Raw genomic sequence first — 21400 nt, forward strand, 5'->3', positions numbered from 1 at the left:
TCCCCCTATATTTGGGTGGGGTTCCTGACCTCCCATAGTGGGCAGGGGGGGTACATACTGTGTCTTCTATCCCTCTATATTTGGGTGGGGTTCCTGACCTCCCATAGTGGGCAGGGGGTACATACTGTGTCTTCTATCCCCCTATATTTGGGTGGGGTTCCTGACCTCCCATAGTGGGCAGGGGGGTACATACTGTGTCTTCTATCCCCCTATATTTGGGTGGGGTTCCTGACCTCCCATAGTGGGCAGGGGGGTACATACTGTGTCTTCTATCCCCCTATATTTGGGTGGGGTTCCTGACCTCCCATAGTGGGCAGGGGGGTACATACTGTGTCTTCTATCCCCCTATATTTGGGTGGGGTTCCTGACCTCCCATAGTGGGCAGGGGGGTACATACTCTCTTCTATCCCCCTATATTTGGGTGGGGTTCCTGACCTCCCATAGTGGGCAGGGAGGTACATACTGTGTCTTCTATCCCCCTATATTTGGGTGGGGTTCCTGACCTCCCATAGTGGGCAGGGGGGTACATACTGTGTCTTCTATCCCCCTATATTTGGGTGGGGTTTCTGATCTCCCATAGTGGGCAGGGGGGGGGGGTACATACTGTGTCTTCAATCCCCCTATATTTGGGTGGGGTTCCTGACTTCCCATAGTGGGCAGGGGGGGTACATACTGTTTCTTCTATCCCCCTATATTTGGGTGGGGTTCCTGACCTCCCATAGTGGGCAGGGGGGTACATACTCTCTTCTATCCCCCTATATTTGGGTGGGGTTCCTGACCTCCCATAGTGGGCAGGGAGGTACATACTGTGTCTTCTATCCCCCTATATTTGGGTGGGGTTCCTGACCTCCCATAGTGGGCAGGTGGGGGGGGGGGGGTGACATACTGTGTCTTCTATCCCACTATATTTGGGTGGGGTTCCTGACCTCCCATAGTGGGCAGGTGGGGGGGGGGGGGTACATACTGTCTTCTATCCCCCTATATTTGGGTGGGGTTCCTGACCTCCCATAGTGGGCAGGGGGGTACATACTGTGTCTTCTATCCCCCTTTATTTGGGTGGGGTTCCTGACCTCCCATAGTGGGCAGGGGGGTACATACTGTGTCTTCTATCCCCTTATATCGTTTTCCAACATTATTTCTGTCTTTGTCTTGGAATGAGATTACTTGGGTTTTGTCCTGGTCCTGGCCAGATGCCCTGGCTGAGAGGGAAACAGTCGAATGTATAGTTAGTTTTCGGAGATGATATTTTTTTCATTGTAAATCATCTCTCTGTTATGCACTGTATTATGCTTTCTTTATATTATATATTATGATTTGTTAAACATTTGAGTGTGTTCCTCTTAGCGGGGACCTGTGCTTGTGTCTGGATGAGACTTTTAGTGATCTCAAACCAAGTACATTGATAGCGTGCTTTTGGAATCTACACCTGTTTCTTATTTGAACCAATTCCCCTTTGTCTTCCCTTTTCTTTGGTGCTTTATTGTAATTCTAGAACTTTTTACTATCCCATTTTATTCCTTTTTACTGGCGTTGATATGACCTAATGTGTTGCAAGCGCCGTAAAACCCTTAAAAACATAAACATAGAATATACTTGTTGATAATCTGTTTGAAAAAAAAAAATCTTTTTTTTTTCTGTGTGTTTGGCGAGTATGAAGTTTAGGGTAAAATTCTAAAAATATCTGGTAAGGAGCGAGTTAAAACTCAATTAATTGATTTTTTTTTCTTTTCAGTGATGTCAGAGTGTGCACAAATGAATTTCAAGCTCCTGGTCTTCATACATATTATATTAGAGTGGAGATAAACAATACAACAGCATCAGGTTTACCATGTGATTCCTCCAGACAACTCTTCATTGGAGAAGGTAAAAAAACATGTATTATAGTTTATTTCTAATAATGTCAGACCTGCATATATGTGACCCATCGGCTCAAAACGGTATTATGTCGGAACGACCCATATACTTCAAAACCGAATTTAATGTTAAACTAGTCAAAAATATAAATTGTTGGCATTAGCACCCTAAAATATGGTATCCATTCTCCTCAATAAAACATATAAACTCAACACAAGTCTGATATTTCTGGTTATAAATTCAATATTCAACATCTTAACCAACCCGACTTAATACCGTTTTGAGGCGAAGGGTCACATATGTATATGTTGCTTCTATCGATTCTTAAACTTTTGATCTTAAAAAAGAAAAGAATTATTTTTCTTTAAAGCAAAAGAGGTCTGATGATGTGCATCTAAATTCTATAAATTATATTAAAAAAAAAAAAAAACCAAAAAAACCCCAAAACAAACAAAAACACAAAAAAGACCTTGATCATTTATTTGGCACAAAATCCACTAATTATGCTAAAAGCGCATTACAAGGGGTCCATAGCCGAAAGCAACACCTAACATCATCATCATCATCATTATTATTATTATTATTATTATTATTATTATTATTATTATTATTATTATTATGATTATGATTATGATTATGATTATGATTATTATTATTATTATTATTATTATTATTATTATTATTATTATTATTATTATTATTATTATTATTATTATTATTATTTCCAGCCAAAGAAGGAGCAACCTTAGAACGTGTCTGTGGTCCTGGGACGTTTTCTAAGACATACCCTGCAGGCGTGACTCTTCAACTGAAAGGCGACACAGGAGCTGATGTGTCAGAATTGGCAACTTACTTCTGGTTGCACGGTATGTTTTAGTATTTGATGATTAACTTACTCGCTTGACCTTTAACCCTTAACCCCAGTTGTAACATAGACCATCAATGAGCTATTTCGCCACTTGACTCTTCTTGGGGCTCTGGGTGGGGTTCATGACCTCCCATCGTGGGCAGGGTGGTCCTTACTTTGTCTTCTATCCCCTTATATCGGTTTTTCAATTTGCTTTCTGTCTTTATCTTGTAACGAGATTACTTGGTTTTGCCCTGGCCCTGGCCGTAGAGCTTGGCTGGGAGGGAAACAGTCAAATGCGTAGCTATTGTTTTGGGAGATGTCATTTTTTAAATTGTAAATCATCTCTCTGTTATGTATTGTTATATATATTTTGAATGTATAATGTAAGCATTTGAGTGTATTCCTCTCAGTGGGTGAGACATTTAGGTGATCTCAAACTAAGTACATTGATAGTGTACCGTCTCTCCACCGCGCTTCTTCACCAACTATTTTTTGGGCCTCCCTGGTCTTCCTCTTCCTTGGGGGTTCTATGTCAGAACCTGTCTTGTGATATCGCAGACAGGTTTTCTAAATGTATAGCCTATCCATCCCCACTTCGTCTTTCTGATATGTATATATATATATATATTTAGGATATATATATATAAAATATAAATTGCCACTCCCATTATATGGCCAAGACGTTCGTTTCTGTGGCTTTCGTCCACGTCTTCAGTTGGCATAATGTCCGAAGAAAAAAATGTATTCCGTTTGAGGTGCGTGTCCTTGAGGTGATGGGTCGCAAATATGAAGTGGGATTTTTTGACCTCCCATTGTGAGCAAGGAGGTCACTTACTGTGTCTTCTATTCCCCTATATTATCTGTTTTCCACTTATTGCTTTCTTTCTTTGTCTTGGAACGAGATTACGTACTTGGTTTTGATCTGGACATGATCCTATTCCTTGTACGGCTATGTGGTCTAGTGGTATGACACTCGCTTTAGAATCGGAAGGTCCTGGGTTCGAGCCTTGCTCTGCTCATAGTTGAGTCCTTGGAGATGGCTCTTTACTCATATTCTCTCACCATACTGAGGTGTTGAATGAGTACCTGACAGTTAACAGTGTTGTCTCTGACCGAGAAAAATGTAATATTGCCTAACAGGCGTCATGTCCCTTCCTACATATTAAATGCTGCTTGTAAAGCGCTTATTTTTTTGTTTTCAATAATAATAATCTTAAATAATGAAACAATTTCAAGAGTTGATAAAATGGATTTCATTCTCATCCAGCTTCAGGAAATGGCAGGGACACAAATATTATTGTTGATTTTTACCCTCTTCTTACCAACCTGGAAAAAAACTTTTTAACTAACATTTTCTCACTATATGCAGGTGTAAAATGAGTACCTGGCCATTAACAGCTGTGTGTCTGTCAGAAAAAAATGTACTATCGCCTAACAGGCGTCATGTCATGTCTTGTCCTACATGTTAAGAGTTGCTGTTTGCAAGGGGCCCCTTGTAAAGCACTTTTGTGTTTTTTAAGTGTTTTATGGCAATTGCGACACATGTTTGGTAGATATTCTTATCTTATTTTATCTTCTCCCATAGTGGGCAGGGGGGTACATCCTGTGTCTTATATCCCCTTATATCTGTTTTCCAACATGCTTTCTGTCTTTGTCTTGGAATGAGATTACTTAGTTTTGACCTGGTCCTGGCCAGATGCCCTGGCTGAGAGGGAAACAGTCGAATGTATAGTTAGTTTTGGGAGATGATATTTTTTTCATTGTAAATCATCTCTCTGTTATGCACTGTATTATGCTTTCTTTATATTATATATGATTTGTAAAACATTTGAGTGTGTTCCTCTCAGCGGGGACCTGTGCTTGTGTCTGGATGAGACTTTTAGTAATCTCAAACTAAGTACTTTGATAGAGTGCTTTTGGAATCTACACCTGTCTCTTATTTGAACCAATTCCCCTTTGTCTTCCCTTTTCTTGGATGCTTTATTGTAATTCTAGAACTTTTTACTATCCCATTTTCTTACTTTTTACTGGCGCTGATATGACCTTAATGTGTTGCAAGCGCCGTAAAACCCTTAAAAACAAACAAAAACATTATTTTATCTTATTTTACTAAAGGCTTAATAGGAATTATCCTTTAAATGCCTTATACAATTGTTTATAATTACAGAATCTCATACAGCTTGCATTGTATCATTCACAGACAGCTTTACATAACTTTGAATGTAAGGAAAAATATATCAATACGGCAATGCAAAATCGAAAAATACTATCATTAAAAATTGGTCGTGATCGAATGAATCCTAAATGTACAAAGTTCATTGTACAATGAAATAATATTGCACTATATAAAATGTTCAAATCAGGAAATGAACTCAATTATTCTTATTATTGCTTTTATATCTTGACAGAGGTGGAGTACTTGACGACGTGTAATTCGAATATGTACGATCATAGTGACGCACTGGTCATTGACAAAACCTTCCAGCCGGATGTTTACCTGTTTTTGTAAGTTTTGACACACTGGGTGGGGTTCCTGGCCTCCCATAGTCGGCAGGGAGGTACTTATTGTGTCTTCTACCCCCCTATATCTGTTTTCCAACTTGCTTTCTGTCTTTGTCGGGATGAAATTACTTCAGGTTTTGTTCTGACTCTGGCCGGATACCCAAGCTGGGAGGGAAACAGTCAAACGCATGGTTAGTTTTAGGAGATGATAATTTTTTCCTTGTAAATCATCTCTCTCTGTTATGTATTAGTATATTTGTTATTTTGAATGTATAATGTAAGCATTTGAGTGTATTCATTTTAGTGGGATCTTCTGCTGGTGTCTGGGTGAGACATTTAGGTGATCTCAAACTAAGTACACTGATAGTGTGCTCCTGTTTTTTCCTCAAGTCCATTTTTTATTGTACATCTAGAATCTTTTTACTGTCCAATTTTCTGGGTGGGGATCCTGACCTCCCATAGCAGGCAGGGAGGTACATACTGTGTCTTCTACACCCTTATATCTGTTTTCCAACATGCTTTCTCTCTTTGTCTTGGAATAAGATTACTTGTTTTTTTCCTGGCCCTGGTCGGAGTCGTGGCTGGGAGGGAAACAGTCAAATGCATAGTTATTGTTTTGTGAGATGATATTTTTATCCTTGTAAATCATCTCTCTGTTATGTATTATTATATTCATTTTGAATGTATAATGTAAGCATTTAAGTGTATTACTCTTTGCTGGATTTTGTGCTTGTGTCCAGATGAGACTTATAGGTGATCTCAAACTAAGTACATTGGTGGTATGCTGTTGTAATCTACATCTGATCCCTATTTAATCCCAGTTCCCCTTTGTTTTACTTTCTCTTGGGTGCTTTAATTGTAATTCTAGAACTTTTTACTATCCCACTTTCTTCCTTTTTACTGACGCTGATGTAACCTAAATGTGTTGCAAGCGCCGTAAAACCCTTAAAAACAAACAAACTGTCCAATTTTCTTCCTTTTTATTGGCGCTGATATGACCTAAATGTGTTGCAAGCGCCGTAAAACCCTTAAAAACAAAGTTTTGACACTGAAATGACTCTGAGAGCTATTTAAAGCCTTCGCCTTTTTGGTGAAAAGCAGAGAAGATTTGCTAGATTTTATGAAGCGTTGTTTTACTACAGAAAAAAAGAATGGCAGAAAACAAGAGTATAAAGATCTTTCAGTCTTATGTTTTTAAGATATTTATGTGGTTTGAATATGTGTGGCTATGTGGTCTAGTGGTATGACACTTGCTTTTGGGTTGGAAGGTCCTGGGTTTGAGCCTCACTTGGTGAACATTGAGTCATAGGAAAAGTCTCCTTACTCCCATTCTCTCATCATACTCTGGTGTAAAATGAGTACCTAGGATTCGGCAGCTTTGTCTATGTCGGCAGGCTGCAAATCGTCACTTGCTATTCTTTGCACAATGCAGGGTTGATTGTGTGAAAAACATTTGGGGGCTGGAAAATAGCAAAGCATAGTGCAGGTTACTGTACTGTGTAAGTCCGTAAATAAGGCTAACTTATGCAATGTCAGTGTTATTGTGGTTGGACATTTTTTTATATTTTAATGTCATAAAACCAGTGACAATGACAATTACAAGAGGGCAATCCCAGAAAGAAACAGGTGTTATGTCCTGTCCTGCCTGTTAAGTGTTGCTGTTGGCTAAGGACTCCTTGTAAAGTGCTATGAGCACGTTTAGTGGATACTGCGCAATATAAATGCTTAAATACTCAAGTTACAGACAATGTGGCTCAGCGGTATGGTCTTTGCTTCATACCCAAAAGATACCGAGTTCAACTACCTACCGTTGTGTGGTCTTGAGCAAGTCACCTCACCCTCGCTCTCTTTGTAGCGAGCGCTGCACTGTGGCTGATGTTGGATTATTCCAGTCTTCCTTTGGAATAGACCCTAAAGACAAATTTCCCTTTGGGGATGAATAAAGGGGATTTTTTTTATTTTAATTTTTTTAAAGGGGGTGAAGTGACGGAGTGGTTAAGGCATTGCACTGTGGTCCCATGATCGAGCTCCCATTCAGGCACTTTGTTTTTTTTTCTTGGGCAAGATTATTAACCCCGCTAATTTGCTCACTTTGGACAACATGGGTAATTTCTGTTGACATCAAACATATTAACTTGTGTCCTCTCAACAGACCTTACAATTGCTATTGGCAGTTCGTGGCTCCCAAAGGGAACAACGACAGAATGATGATGCACTTGCATTCGGTCGACCTCAAGGGACCAAATTATGATTCTCTTGGATGTCAGAACAACAAACTCACTGTTATTGATGGTAATGTATCCTTATCTGAATCTGTATGGTTGGCGCTGAAGAAACCAATGGTCTAGTTGTATTTCAGCAGCGTCCTCATTGGGTGCGGGCCCATGTCAGTTGGGCCTTGAAATCGTTTAGGTGTGGTGCCATGATGACCAGTTCATCCAGCCCATTCCACTCCGAGATAGTTCTAATGAAGAAAGAATTTTTGTAGTTTTGTGTTCTTGTCTGTGGGATTTTGAAGCAGTTCGAATTGTTTGTGGCGTATCTGTCAATGGGGTTTTCGGTTATGTGGTTGGCGAAAGTGAGTGCTCGGATTTTTCTTTTGTTTGGTCGTGGCGTGAAAAAGGAGTCTGCCTTTATTGATGGTATTTGATCTGTTATTATCTTGAACATGAATGACAGACGGCTTTCTTTTCTTCTTTGTTGGAGGCTGATGAGATTTCTTTCTTCTAACATTTTTGTCATGCATCCTGGAGTTTTGCTCTTATAGTTCCCAGTTATGAACCAGGCGCCCATGTCGCTGGACTCTCTCAAGTTTTTGAATATCCTCTTTTAGGTAGGGCTCCCAGGCAACTGCTCGGTATTCCAATTGTGATCTCACAAGTGCGAGGTAGGCGTCTTGTTTGCATGACATTGGGGCGTGGCTAAGATTTCGGCGGAGAAACGCGAGGGTGCAGCTTGCCTTTTGGGTTATTATGTTAATGTGTTTCCCCCATTTCAAGTCCTTTGAGAAGGTGATGCCAAGGTATGGGTGATCGTCGACTTGTTTCAGGACGGTGTTGTTTAACTTGTAGGTCTCATTATACTTTTTAGCTGTGCTGAGGATGTAGCATTTGTTTGCGTTAAATTTCATTCCCCAATCATTAGCCCACTGTTCGAGACTATTCAAGTCCTCTTGTAGCAATTTTTGATCATTTGCAGATTTTATTGGTCGGTATATTAGACAGTCATCGGCGAATAACCTAATCTGAGATTTTACTCGTAGAGGTAGGTCATTGATGAAACAAAGAAATAGTATGGGTCCTTGCACCGTTCCCTGTGATACTCCTGATATGACTGGACATTCATCCGATGACGTGCCGTCTAGGACTACTTTCATGGTACGTTTTGTGAGGAAATTACAAAGCCATGTGTGTAAAGAGCCACGAATTCCGTAATTTTCTAGTTTCTGCAGGAGTTTTTGGTGGGGCACAGTATCAAATGCTTTGGAAAAGTCGAGGATGCCGATGTCTGCCTGAGTGTTGGCATTCTGGAGTCTCAACAGGTCGTTTATATATTGTAAGATGTGAGGATGTTGTGATACATCCGATAACGGGCAGGGAATGAGATTACTTGGTTTTGTCCTGGCACTGGCCGGAATCCTAGCTGGGAGGGAAACAGTCAAATGCATAGTTATTGTTTTGGGAGATGATATTTTTTTCCTTGTAAATCATCTCTCTGTTATGCATTATTATATTTGTTATTTTTAATGTAAAATGTAAGCATTTGAGTGTGTTCCTCTTTGTTGGATGTTGTGCTTGTGTCTGGATGAGACTTGTAGGTGATTTCAAACTAAGTACATTGGTGGTATGCTCTTGGAATCTACATCTGATCCCTATTTGTTCTCAGTTCCCCTTTGTCTTACTTTTTCTTGGGTGTTTTAATTGTAATTCTAGAACTTTTTACTATCCCATTTTCTTCCTTTTTACTGGCGCTGATATAACCTAAATGTGTTGCAAGCGCTGTAGCACCCTTAAAAAAAAAAAAAGATGTTGTGATCTTACTAAGTTAAAAAGAAAAGAATGCCAACGACAAGCGAAAGACAAGATTATAAGTTTAATAATAAATAGACGAAGTGACTGTTACTCCAATCAGAAGTAGTCAACTGGAAAGTAAACAATATAGGAAGTGGCCAGATAATTTAGGGAGAATTCCACTAAACACTATTGAACGCCACAATATCAATATGTTATAGTGAATGACATAATCAGTCGGATGGTGAAAAGGTTTGAGATATTTTTAACTGTTAAAAAAAGTCCTACAGATCCATTAGACCTATGGAGCCAGAGTGTATCCCTGTTTCTATAGCGTGAAATAGACAATAGCAATTTCCTGCTACCTTTTGGATAGGATGCTAGTCTATCGCAAAGTACTTTCCACCATATCTAACACACCCAGCTCCCCAATCCCTGCTGGTTGGACAGAGAGGTCAGAAGAAAATCTCCGACTGCCCAGTGGATCGATCTCAGTGAAGCGAGTGCTCTACCAACGGAGCTAACCGGACCCCCATTTTGTATGTTAATTGCTACAATATTTTTTAAATATCTTCACATGTTATTTCTACAGGCTGGAAGGAAACACAGACAAAGCTGTTTGAATCATGCGACAACAGCACCGAGCTCACATTTATCACATCCCAGACAGCAATCCGTGTAAAGGTGTTGATTACAGAACCAAGCAAAATAGAACCACTTTCGTTTAACTTCACGTTGGTACCTTTAAGTGGTAAGTTGTGGTTGTAACACCCTTTTAGCACTTTAGGGGGAGCATGGTTCAGCAGTATGGTCTTTGCTTCGTACCCAAAAGGTACCGAGTTCGACTACCCACAAGTTGTGTGGCCTTTAGCAAGTCACCTCGCCCTAGCTCACTTCGAGGCGTTGCACTGCAGCCAATGCCTGGGTTATTCCAGTCTTCCCTTGGAATAGACCCTAAAGATAAATTTCCCCTTGGGGATGAATAAAGAGAATTTATTTTATTTTATTCTTTTAAAAGGGGGCGACGTGATCGAGTGGTTAAGGCATTGCACTGTGATCTGGAAGGTCCTGGTATCGAGTTCTGCTTCAGGCACTTCCGTTATCTTTTTCTTGGGCAAGATTACTAACCCCCTAATTTGCTCACTTTTGAAAACGTGGGTGATTTCTGTTGACATTAGATATCCGATTGATGGATTATCTATTTCCTTCATGGAATACCACTCCCATAGTGGGCAGGGAGGCTCTTCTATAACCCCCCCCCCCCCCCCCCCCCCCCCCCCCTTGTATCTGTTTTCCTACTTGCTTTCTTTCTTTATCTTGGAATGAGATTACTCGGTTTTGTCCTGGCCCTGGCCAGCAGATACCCCAGCCTGGAGGGAAACAGTCAGATGTAGGGTTAGTTTTGTGAGATTAATTTTTTTTTTGTCTTGTAAATTATCTCTCTGTTATGCACTGTGTTTATTTTTTAAATATATGATTTGTAAACATTTGAGTGTGTTCCTCTTAGTGGGGACCTGTGCTTGTGTCTGGATGAGACTTTTAGGTGATCTTAAACTAAGTACTTTGATTGTGTGCTCTTGGAATCTACATCTGTTCCTCATTTGAACCAATACCCCTTTGCCTTACTTTTCTTGTGTTCTTTAATTGTAATTCTAGAACTTTTAAAAACAATAGGATTCTTATAGCAGTCAACTTGCATATTTTAGACTTTAGAAAAGACTCTTTACTCACATTTACTGTACTCAGGTGCAAAATGAGTATCTGTTTGTTATATATATATATATATATATATATATATATATATATTATATATATATATATAAATATATATATATATATATATAAATTATGCCCTTCCGCCACATCATAAGATATGGTCGCCAAGGCAATCCACGAGTGAAAATAGATAATTCCTCAAACTAGATGTCTGATGTCAACAGGAACCACCCATGTTGTCCAAGTGAGCAAATTGGGGGGTAATAATCTTGCCCAAGGAAAATAACGAAAGTGCCTGAAGCGGGTTCAAACCCAGGACCTTCCGGGTCACAGTGCAATGCCTTAACCACTCGGCCACTTCGCCCCCATATATACATATACAAAAATTCCAAAGGCCGAAACGTTGTTTGTTTTGTGTTGTTCCCTTATATATATATCTGCTTACTTATCCGAACCAGCGACCACCTGAGCTCTAGCACTTTGGTCTTGTGCCATGACGTAGAAGTTAGACGTCTTTTATAGTTGTTCCAGGTGACCATAAAGTGTGTTACTGATGCTTGGATTTGGTGGAAGGATTGTGCATCTCGTATATATATATATAAATATAAAATCTCAACAACTTGTTCTCCTGATTTTCAGGCACTGAATGCTATGGACAGGTTTTGACACTGAAGGCTTCATCGGATGATAAATACTTCAACTCTCCAGGATATCCTAATGAGCTATACGGGTAAGTGTGTTGTTTTTTTCTGCATGTTGACAATAAAGAAATAATTTGGAGAGAACGATAAAGGGAGTAACTGTGACTCATAAATAAGGGAACAACACAAAACAAACAACGGTCTTTGCTTCGTATCCGAAAAGTACAGTTTGATCACCTACCTCTGCGCTGTGTGGTCTTGAGACCTTGCCTTAGCTCAAATTGCGACACTCCACTGCGGCTAATGCCTGGGTTATTCCAGTCTTCCCTTGGAATTGACCCTAGAGACACATTTTCCCTATGAATAAAGGGGATTTTATTTTATTTTTCAAATTTATTCATCTTCATCTATTATCAGTTTGTGTTTCCTGATTCGTAACTTTGACTTTTTTGTTTGTTACAGAACCATGAACTGTCAATGGAAAATTGAATCAGAAGATGGAAACCAGGTTGAGATTGAGATCGAAGATCTTGATTTAACCGACTACGATTGTGAGAACGATCGGTTAAAGGTGTATGACGGTATGAATAACAAACCATAGCATGTCATTGTAAGGTCAAAGGCAACATGTACTTCTGCGGCTATGTGGTCTTGTGGAAAGACACTTGTTTTCAGATCAGAAGGTCCTGGGTTCGAGACTCGCTTGGCGCATGGTTGAGTCCTTGGATGAGACTCTTTACTGACATTCTCCCACTGTACTCAGGTGTACAATGAGTATCTGGCCATTAACAGCATTGTCTCTGTCCAAAAAAAAAAATATAATATCGCCTATCAGGCATCAGCGTCATGTCCTGTCCTACATGTTAACTGTTGCTGTTGGCCAGGGATCCCTTGTAAAGTGCTTTGAGCACGTTTAGTGGATATTGCGCGATATAAAAGCTAATTTTATAAAAATAATTTAATTCTGGGTGGGGTTCATGACCTCCCATAGTGGGCAGGGAGGCACTTACTGTGTCTTTTATCCCCCTATATCTGTTTTCCAACCTGCTTTCTGTTTTTGTCTTGGGCGGTCTTGGGATGAGATTACTTAGTTTTGTCCTGACCCTGGCCGGATCTTCTGGCTGTGAGGGAAGCCGTCTAATAGTATGTGCAGTGTTTTAACAAGTTTGAAATATAATACTCTACAAACTGGACAATATTGGAGGTTTCCACAAGAAGAAGAAGAAGAAGAAGAAGAAGAAGAAGAAGAAGAAGAAGAAGAAGAAGAAGAAGAAGAAGAAGACAAAACTGTTTGGAGATTAGGATAGTTAAAATAATATTAGTAATATCATTGATTTTCGTCATCACAGGTCCTGATCAGACGTCTATGGTTCTGTCGGAATTGTGTGGTGACCTCAGTGAAAAGAAGAAATATCGTAGCTCTGCCAAGGTCTTTCTGGTTCGACTGGTATCCAACGATTACAACACAAATGGTCGGGGTATCAAGATTAGGTATTATACCAAGGCTGACCCCTCACCAGACCTTGTGCCAGGTCAGGAAAGTTATATATATATATATATATATATTATATATATATATATATATATATATATTATATATATATATATATATATATATATATATATTATTTTAATATTTACCACAATGTTGGAGTCAGTCTACATCGATGTTTCAGCTTCAACAAACAACAACAACACACAAACCAAACTCATGTAACACACATTCCTGACGATGGCTGAAAAGGCCTGAAACATCGATGTAGACTGACTCCAATATCGTGGTAAATATTACAAAATAATTTACTCCATTGTTACATATTATATATCTGTTAGATTCTTATCATTTTGATCGTTTTTTGTTGTTGTTTAGACCCTGTTATTAAAAGGATGATTTCTAATTAGAGTTTGTATAGTGATTCCATATACCGGTTGAGTGCCATAGAACATTGACCAAATTCATTATACCACATACTCTACATACCGTCAAAGTTGCCTTGGTCCCAAACGTGGCGGTATAACGAGATTTCACTCTATTAATAACAATATTAATACGAAATGAATTGGAAACTTCAAGTTATCTATCTTTGTTCAATAAATTGAATCGTCCATTTGGGTGGGGTACCTGATCCCATAGTGGGCAGGGAGGTACTTACTGTGTCTTTTATCAGCCTATATTTGTTTTCCAACATGCTTTCTGTCTTTGCCTTGGAATGAGATTACTTGGTTTTGTCCAGGTCCTGACCGGATACCCTAGCTGGGAGGGAAACTTTCAAATGTATAGATAGAGTTTTGGGACATGATATTTTTTATCATTTAAATCATCTCTCTGAATGCACTTTATTGTTCTGTTTACACATTATAAATGATTTGCACACATTTGAGTGTATTCCTCTTAGTTGGGTGGGTGGGGATCCTGACCTCCCATAGCGGGCAGGGAGGTACATACTGTGTCTTCTATCCCCTTATATCCTTTTTCCAACATGCTTTTTGTCTTTGTCTCGGAATGAGATTACTTGGTTTTGTCCTGGCACTGGCCGGAGTCCTAGCTGGGAGGGAAACAGTCAAATGCATAGTTATTGTTTAGGGAGATGATATTTTTTTTCCTTGTAAATCATCTCTCTGTTATGTATTATTATTTTTATTTTGAATGTATAATGTAAGCATTTGAGTGTGTTCCTCTCCGTTGGATTTTGTGCTTGTGTCTGGATGAGACTTGTAGGTGATTTCAAACTAAGTACATTGGTGGTATGCTCTTGGAATCTACATCTGATCCCTATTTGTTCTCAGTTCCCCTTTTTCTTACTTTTTCTTGGGTGCTTTAATTGTAATTCTATAACTTTTTACTATCCCATTTTCTTCCTTTTTACTGGCGCTGATATAACCTAAATGTGTTGCAAGCGCCGTAAAACCCTTAAAAACAAAAACAAAAACAATCCTCTTAGTTGGGACCTGTGCTTGTGTCTTTTAGGTGATCTCAACTGAGTACACTGATAGTGTGCTATTGGAATCTACATCTGTTTCCTATTTGAACAAACTCCCCTTTGTCTGCCTTATTCTTGAATGCTTTAATTGTAATTCTAGAACTTTTTACTATCCCATTTTATTCCTTTTTTACTGGCGCTGATATGACCTTAATGTGTTGCAAGCGCCGTAAAACCCTTTAAAAACAAAAAAAAAAAAAAAAACCAATCGTCCATCTCATTGCGTTTTGTTATTTATTCCTTTGAGCTTCAAGCAGAAACCTTTTCAATAACATATAAATAAAATAGACTGTTTGATGTTGATTTTACCATTGCAGACATGAAATGCAGGTGGAACACCGTCCATTTGGAGGCAACATCTGAACGGAAACAACTCACGTCTTTGAACTACCCAAACAATTACCCTGTGTAAGTTCTATGTGTGACTCGACGTCTCAAAACATTGTGATGTTGGGATGACTGGCTGGGGTTCCTGACCTCTTTTAGTGGGAGAGGTTCTTCTGTGTCTTCTATCCCCATATATCTGTTTTCTATTTATTGTTTTCTGCCTTTGTCTTGAAACGAGACTTGGTTTTGTCTTGGCCCTGGCCGAAGACCCTGGGAAACGGTCAACTGCATAGTTAGTTTTGAGAGATATTTTTTTCATTGTAAATCATCTCTCTGTTATCAATGTATTATGTTTTATTTATATTTTATATATGATTTGTAAACATTTGAGTGTTATCCATCTTAATGGGGACCTTACCTTGTGTCTTGGTGAGACATTTAGGTGATCTCAAACTAAATACATTGATATGTAATCTTGGAATCTACATCTGTTTCCTATTTGAACCAATTCCCCTTTGTCTTACCTTTCATTAGGTGCTTTAATTGTAATTCTAGAAATTTTAACTATCCCATTTTCTTCCTTTTTACTGGTGCTGATATGACCTAAATGTGTTGCAAGCGCCGTAAAACCTTAAAAACTTATCGGGGTTAATCTGATTCTGAAAAGTGGATTTAGAAATGAAAGAATTAGAAATATGAACTTTTATTAACCTGTATGTCTTTAATCTACAGAAATTCTAATTGTAACTGGATGCTCGAGTCCGACAATGACAACATAGAGGTTGAAATCCTGGAGCTTCAGGTGGAGGAGAGTGCTCTGTGTTTTAGGGACTCATTGGACATTTATGGTGGTAAGACGTGTCGGCAGTTTTAATTTTAAATGGGATAGACTTGCACCATTCTGTAACACTCCTCAATCTGTTGTTATCAGGGTTGCCTACTTAAAATTTTAAAAATGTCTAGTTTCTTTCTTACTTATAGTAGATTTCCGATACAGGTCCACAGGACTCAATCATCTTTGGCTTCATTTCTGCCTCACTTCCAGTTTCTGAAATTTTGGCTTTGAAGTTGTCATATAACATTTTTTGATCTGACCAGAACTTATCAAGACGGATTTTAAACTTATTTATGGAATTAGCAGTGACAACAGATTTTGGTAAACTGTTCCATATGTTGGCGACTCTGAAGGCAAATAATTTTACTTTCCCATTTTCTTTTCCAGTTTCCAATGGAAAAAATGAAGAGTCACTATAAATAGCTATACAAATCAATAATTTGCCATCAACATGATCCATAAATGCTTCAAAATCCTGAATATAGGATTTAAGGAACTAAAGTTTCCTTTTCAAAAAGATTTATTGAGTCAAAGAGGCGAATACAGCTCTGTAGCTGTAGTCAAAAATTCGTAATTCTATAAAAAAAATGTTGGTACCAGGCAGGTCTGTGTTGTGTTGTAAGTGTTGTTTTTATTGTTGTTGTTTTTCATTTTGTTGTCACTAGGTGGGGTTCCTGATCTCCCATAGTGGGCAGGAATGTACTTTCTGCGTCTTCTATCCCTCTATACCTGTTTTCCAACTTGCTTTCTGTCTTTGTTTTGGAATGAGATTACTTGGTTTTGTTCTGGTCCTGGCCGGATATCCTGGCCTGAGAGGGAACAGTCAAATGTATAGTTAGGTTTGGGAGATGATATTTTTTCCTTATAAATCATCTCTCTGTTTGCACTGTACTATGTTTTGTTAACATATCATGTATTATGATTTGTAAACATTTGAGTGTATTCCTCTTAGTGGGGACCTGTGCTTGTGTCTGAATGATACATTTAAGTTGATCTCAAACTAAGTACATTGATAGTGTGCTCTTGGAATCTACCTCTGTTTCCTATTTGAACCATTTCCCCTTTGTCTTACCTTTTCTTGGATGTACTTTAATTGTAATTCTATAACTTTCTACTGTCCCATTTTCTTCCTTTTTACTGGCTATGATATGACCGTAATGTGTTGCAAGCGCCGTAAAACCCTTAAAAAGCAAACAAAAACAACAGCCTACTTACTTGCATAACTTTTACATTTCTCAGATGATGATGGGGACAAGTCTCCTTTGGCGAGTGTCTGTGGAGACTTAAATTCCTTGACAACGGGAAAGAAGTTTAGAAGCTTCGGTCAGTCCATGTTGATTCACTTCAAGAGTGATTACAATCATGCTGGAAAGGGATTCAAACTTGAATACTACACCAGAGCCAGTCCATCACCTGACTTGGCAACAGGTAAGATCCAAAAAAAACCCCCCCAGAAATGATTTTAATAACTTGAGCCTTTATATAGTTCAAAATCTTCTTCATAGACTATTATGATGTTATTTAGAGTAGACTTGAATGTTTCGGGCTTATATTGCTCTGCTGTCTATCTGGTTTTAAATAAATAATTTATGTTTTTATTGGTTTTTTTTTGTTATACGCTGAAGAAGGGCCCAAATCGTCTGGTATTTTCTGTTCTTTTTTTAAGCTGTTGTATTAATTTAATTTTATTACTAGAAATGATATGACATTTTAGTAATCGTAACTTTAAGAATCATCATTTATTATTTGTGTAAAACATATAGACTTGACCATAAAAATTAATTTTAGCATCTACATTTTGATAAAACACATCGTCTTATTATGGAATGATTTAGCATCTACAGACATTATGATAAAACACATCGTGTTATTATGGAATAAGTTTAGATTAAGACAATTTAGTTTAAAGGCAAAATGACAGAGTAAAAAAAATTTTTACAAAAAAACAAAAAAAAAACAGAACAAAATCAAACAAACAATAAACAAAACGAAAGCACTCTCCTCAATGGACGTATTTATTGTTAAGCCAGATGTTTAAAGTTCAGTTTAAAATCCAATTTTGGGCATTAGGTTCACCGCCAACATGATACTGTTATGAAGCCATTGGTAACATAATGTTCCTTTTCCTTGGCAGTCAACAGCTGTAGGGGGAAAATTGTGTACTTGAACTCAACGGAAGAACCACAGAACTTGACATCTCCTGGTTTTCCTGCCTCATATGATCCGTGAGTTGATTATGATTATTATTTATCATCATCATCATCATCATCATCATCATCATCATCATCATCATCATCATCATCATCATCATCATCATCATCATGATCATCATCATCATCATCATCATCATGATCATCATCATCATCATCATCATCATCATCATCATCATCATCATCATCATCATCATCATCATCATCATTATCATCATCATCATCATCATCATCATCATCATCATCATCATCATCATCATCATCATCATCATCATCATCATCATCATCATCATCATCATCATCATCATCATCATCATCATCACTATGATATTGAAACTTGCCTAAGTACAACATGTAAATATTATTGTTTCAAACAACCCTCTATTTTTAATCTATGAGAGAGTTAAAGTTAAAGGAAAAAAATAGTTGTCTTCTTTACTTTATAGAACAACAGCCTGATGTTCTATAAATCCAGCTTTTATCTAGTAATTCCTTCATCCAGTGATTCCAAGCTGTTCAAAAAATTTCAAGAAAGTGTTTTCATTCATTTTCTGCGTTGATGTCACTTAGAAAACTTTGCAAGTCACATCTAGTTGACTTCAATCAATTTTTCTAGCTCTTTAATGTTTTGTTTTTTTTTTCACGTTTTTGTTCTTAGTTCGTGTACGGCTATATGGTCTAATGGTGTGACACTCGCTTTTGGATCGGAAGGTCCTGGGTTTGAGCCTCGCTCAGCGCACAGTTGAGACCTTGGAAAAAGCTCTTTACACACATTCTCTCACCATACTCAGGTGTAAAATGAGTACTTGGCTGTTAGCAGTGTTGTCTCTGTCAGAAAAAATTGTATTATCACCTTTTTTTGTTTTTCTTCCATTTTTTGCATCAAGCTATTACTTGAGTCAAATTTCTTCCTTTTATCTAAAAGCCCGACTGTATTGTAAGGCTTATAGCATCTTCCTGAAAGTTTTACCACAAGAAAACTTGAATAATAATGGAAAATTATGCAAAGACAACTAGATGTTTCTATCAGCTTTTTCAATTCTTTATCGTTTGTAATATAAAAAAAACATCCTGTATTTTAAAAAAAAGAACAAAATACCTAATACGGAACGTTTCTGGATCAAAACCCTTCTTCAGCGAATAAAAAAAAAACAAAAAAACAAAACAATGATTACATTAATACATTACTGAAAAAAACAGAATATTTCTATGTTGTCAATTTGGTTCTTTTAGTAATGCATTTACGGTTTCATTGTTTCTTTGTTGATGGCTGAAGAAGGATTTTGAGCCCAAAATTTTTCATGTTTGGTATTTTGTTCTTTTTCGAAGCTGTTATATTAATTTTTGTTTATTATATTTTACATTTATTTCAGGAATTCTGACTGCCGCTGGCAAATCAAAGCTGATCCAGATAAAACAGTCAAAGTGGAAGTTACCTCCCTTCAGATGGAATCGAGTAACAAAAACAATTTCTGCGTCTCTGACTATGTGAGGATTTTTGATGGTGAGTTTGAATCGAGATAGCTAATGGAGATTTGTATCTCGGTCGATGTGCACTTAATTGTAGGTCTGATAACCCAAATTTATCATCATAGCTTGTCGCTCCAATATGGGAAGGTCCTGGGTTTGAGTCTCGCTCGGCGCATAGTTGAGTCTTTGGAAAAGGCTCTTTACTCACATTCTCTCACCGTACTCAGGTGTAAAAATGAGTACCTGACTGTTAACAGCGTTGTTTCTGTCCGAAAAAAATTTTGTAATATTGCCTAACAGGTGTCATGTCCCATCCTGCGTGATATATGTTAATGTTGGTCAGGGTCCCCTTGTAAAGCGCTTTGAGCATGTTCAGTGGATATTGCGCATGCGCTATAATTTAAAGCTCTTGATCAATAGAACTAACACAGACATCTATGTGTAAATTTAAACGCTCATAATCTGATCGAGAAAATCGTATGATAACTTGTCACCCATTTGGTAGTATAAAAACAACAATATCAGAGAGAGGTCGATTTCATGTTACTGTTAATAAACAACCATGTTTGTCCGAGCACGTGTGAGGGTGTGTCACAAATTCCATGTTTTGATTGGACAAAAATCTACTGGTTAATTGTATTCTGACCTGCACTTGTGCATGTTGGCTAGGTGATTGCAAAACTTTAGTATTATAAAATGAGTGATAGGCCTATTGTAAATATGTGACTAATATTCTCAAAACAGTAGGATTGTATTTGAGTGTTCATACGTCAAAATAAAAAAAAAAATAAAAAAACAAAAAAAAAAAATAAAAATTAAAAAAAAAAAAAACAAAACAAAAAACAAAAGAAGATATATATATATATATATATATATATATATATATATATATATATATATATATATATATATATATATATATATATATAATATATATATATATATATATATATATATATATATATATATATATATATATATATATATATATATATATATATATATATATTATATATATATATATATATATATATACTAGTAAAAAGCCCGCAATTTCGCGGGGAATGAACTATTTCCATTCGATATCATACCCACCATTATTTAATGAGGGTAGATTGGTAAACAACGTTGTCTGTGTAACTTGGTACATCCTCTGTTGATTTTTATGTGTGGCCCAACATGAAGTGTAAGCCGCTATAGCCTCTGACCCGTGACACAGCAACATATAGTTGTCCGTGTATGAAAACAGGTTGTGGTAATAAAATCAACTGCGAAAATAAACCTGAAGTAGCAGACGTGAGCAGAGTTGAAAGACGATCCTGGGATCGAGAACTTACCTTACAGTACAGTACTCTGGTGAAAATGTTTGGTGGCATTTGGCACCATTTTTATGCACCTCCACTGACTTTAAATTATAAAAGGAAATCAAATTATCTGTTTATCTATCTGTAAAAAAATACATTTCTAATTTTCAAATCTTTCAGTAGAGTTGTGCGCCGTATATTTTTTAAAATTGACTCAAATGGCACAATGTTCTCCACAAGGCTAGACTATATTTAAGAAAGGATTTTCAATTCCATTGTATTTATCTTCCAACAACATTCTACGTGTTTTTATATTTCACTTTCTAAACTGCATTACACAGTTCCTCCCCGCCTCCCCTCTTTTCACTTAATTAATTGCACATCTTTTTAGAAATATCTAGCATTCTGTTTTAATTCATGCTTCCTTACAAAGGAGCATACTAATTTCCTGCCAACCAATGTTTTGTTTATTCATCTTAACTACGCCACCACCGCATTATCTCATTCATCTTTGGTGTTCCATTCATCCTGTTTGGTTGATAAAGGGGAAACCCAAAACGTTCATTTGATCTGTTTTTGTAATTAAATTGAAGCTTACATTCAATTTCACATGATTATTTATTTCTTCGAGCTTCGTGCAGCAACATTTACATTAAGTGAATACATTATACTGGGGATGTAGGAGCTTTCGGAATGTCCC

At 37.5% G+C, this 21400-nt stretch overlaps 1 protein-coding gene across 1 annotated transcript in view; it reads left to right on the forward strand.

Annotated features, from left to right (window-relative positions):
• LOC144957351 (scavenger receptor cysteine-rich domain-containing protein DMBT1-like) overlaps positions 1-21400 on the forward strand; it is a 39321-nt gene that overhangs the window by 11457 nt on the left and 6464 nt on the right. The window contains exons 4-16 of the mRNA XM_078888526.1: positions 1733-1863; positions 2583-2720; positions 5113-5209; positions 7359-7498; positions 9809-9967; positions 11572-11662; positions 12036-12154; positions 12923-13105; positions 14872-14962; positions 15614-15732; positions 16956-17144; positions 17851-17941; positions 19300-19430. Of these exons, the coding sequence (XP_078744652.1) occupies positions 1733-1863; positions 2583-2720; positions 5113-5209; positions 7359-7498; positions 9809-9967; positions 11572-11662; positions 12036-12154; positions 12923-13105; positions 14872-14962; positions 15614-15732; positions 16956-17144; positions 17851-17941; positions 19300-19430 (1679 nt within the window). The remainder of the gene's footprint in view (positions 1-1732; positions 1864-2582; positions 2721-5112; positions 5210-7358; positions 7499-9808; positions 9968-11571; positions 11663-12035; positions 12155-12922; positions 13106-14871; positions 14963-15613; positions 15733-16955; positions 17145-17850; positions 17942-19299; positions 19431-21400) is intronic.

This window comes from Berghia stephanieae, chromosome 11 (assembly GCF_034508935.2).
Source record: "Berghia stephanieae isolate SIO BIC M18660-M18661 chromosome 11, UCSD_Bste_1.3, whole genome shotgun sequence".
Lineage (NCBI taxonomy): Eukaryota > Metazoa > Mollusca > Gastropoda > Nudibranchia > Aeolidiidae > Berghia > Berghia stephanieae.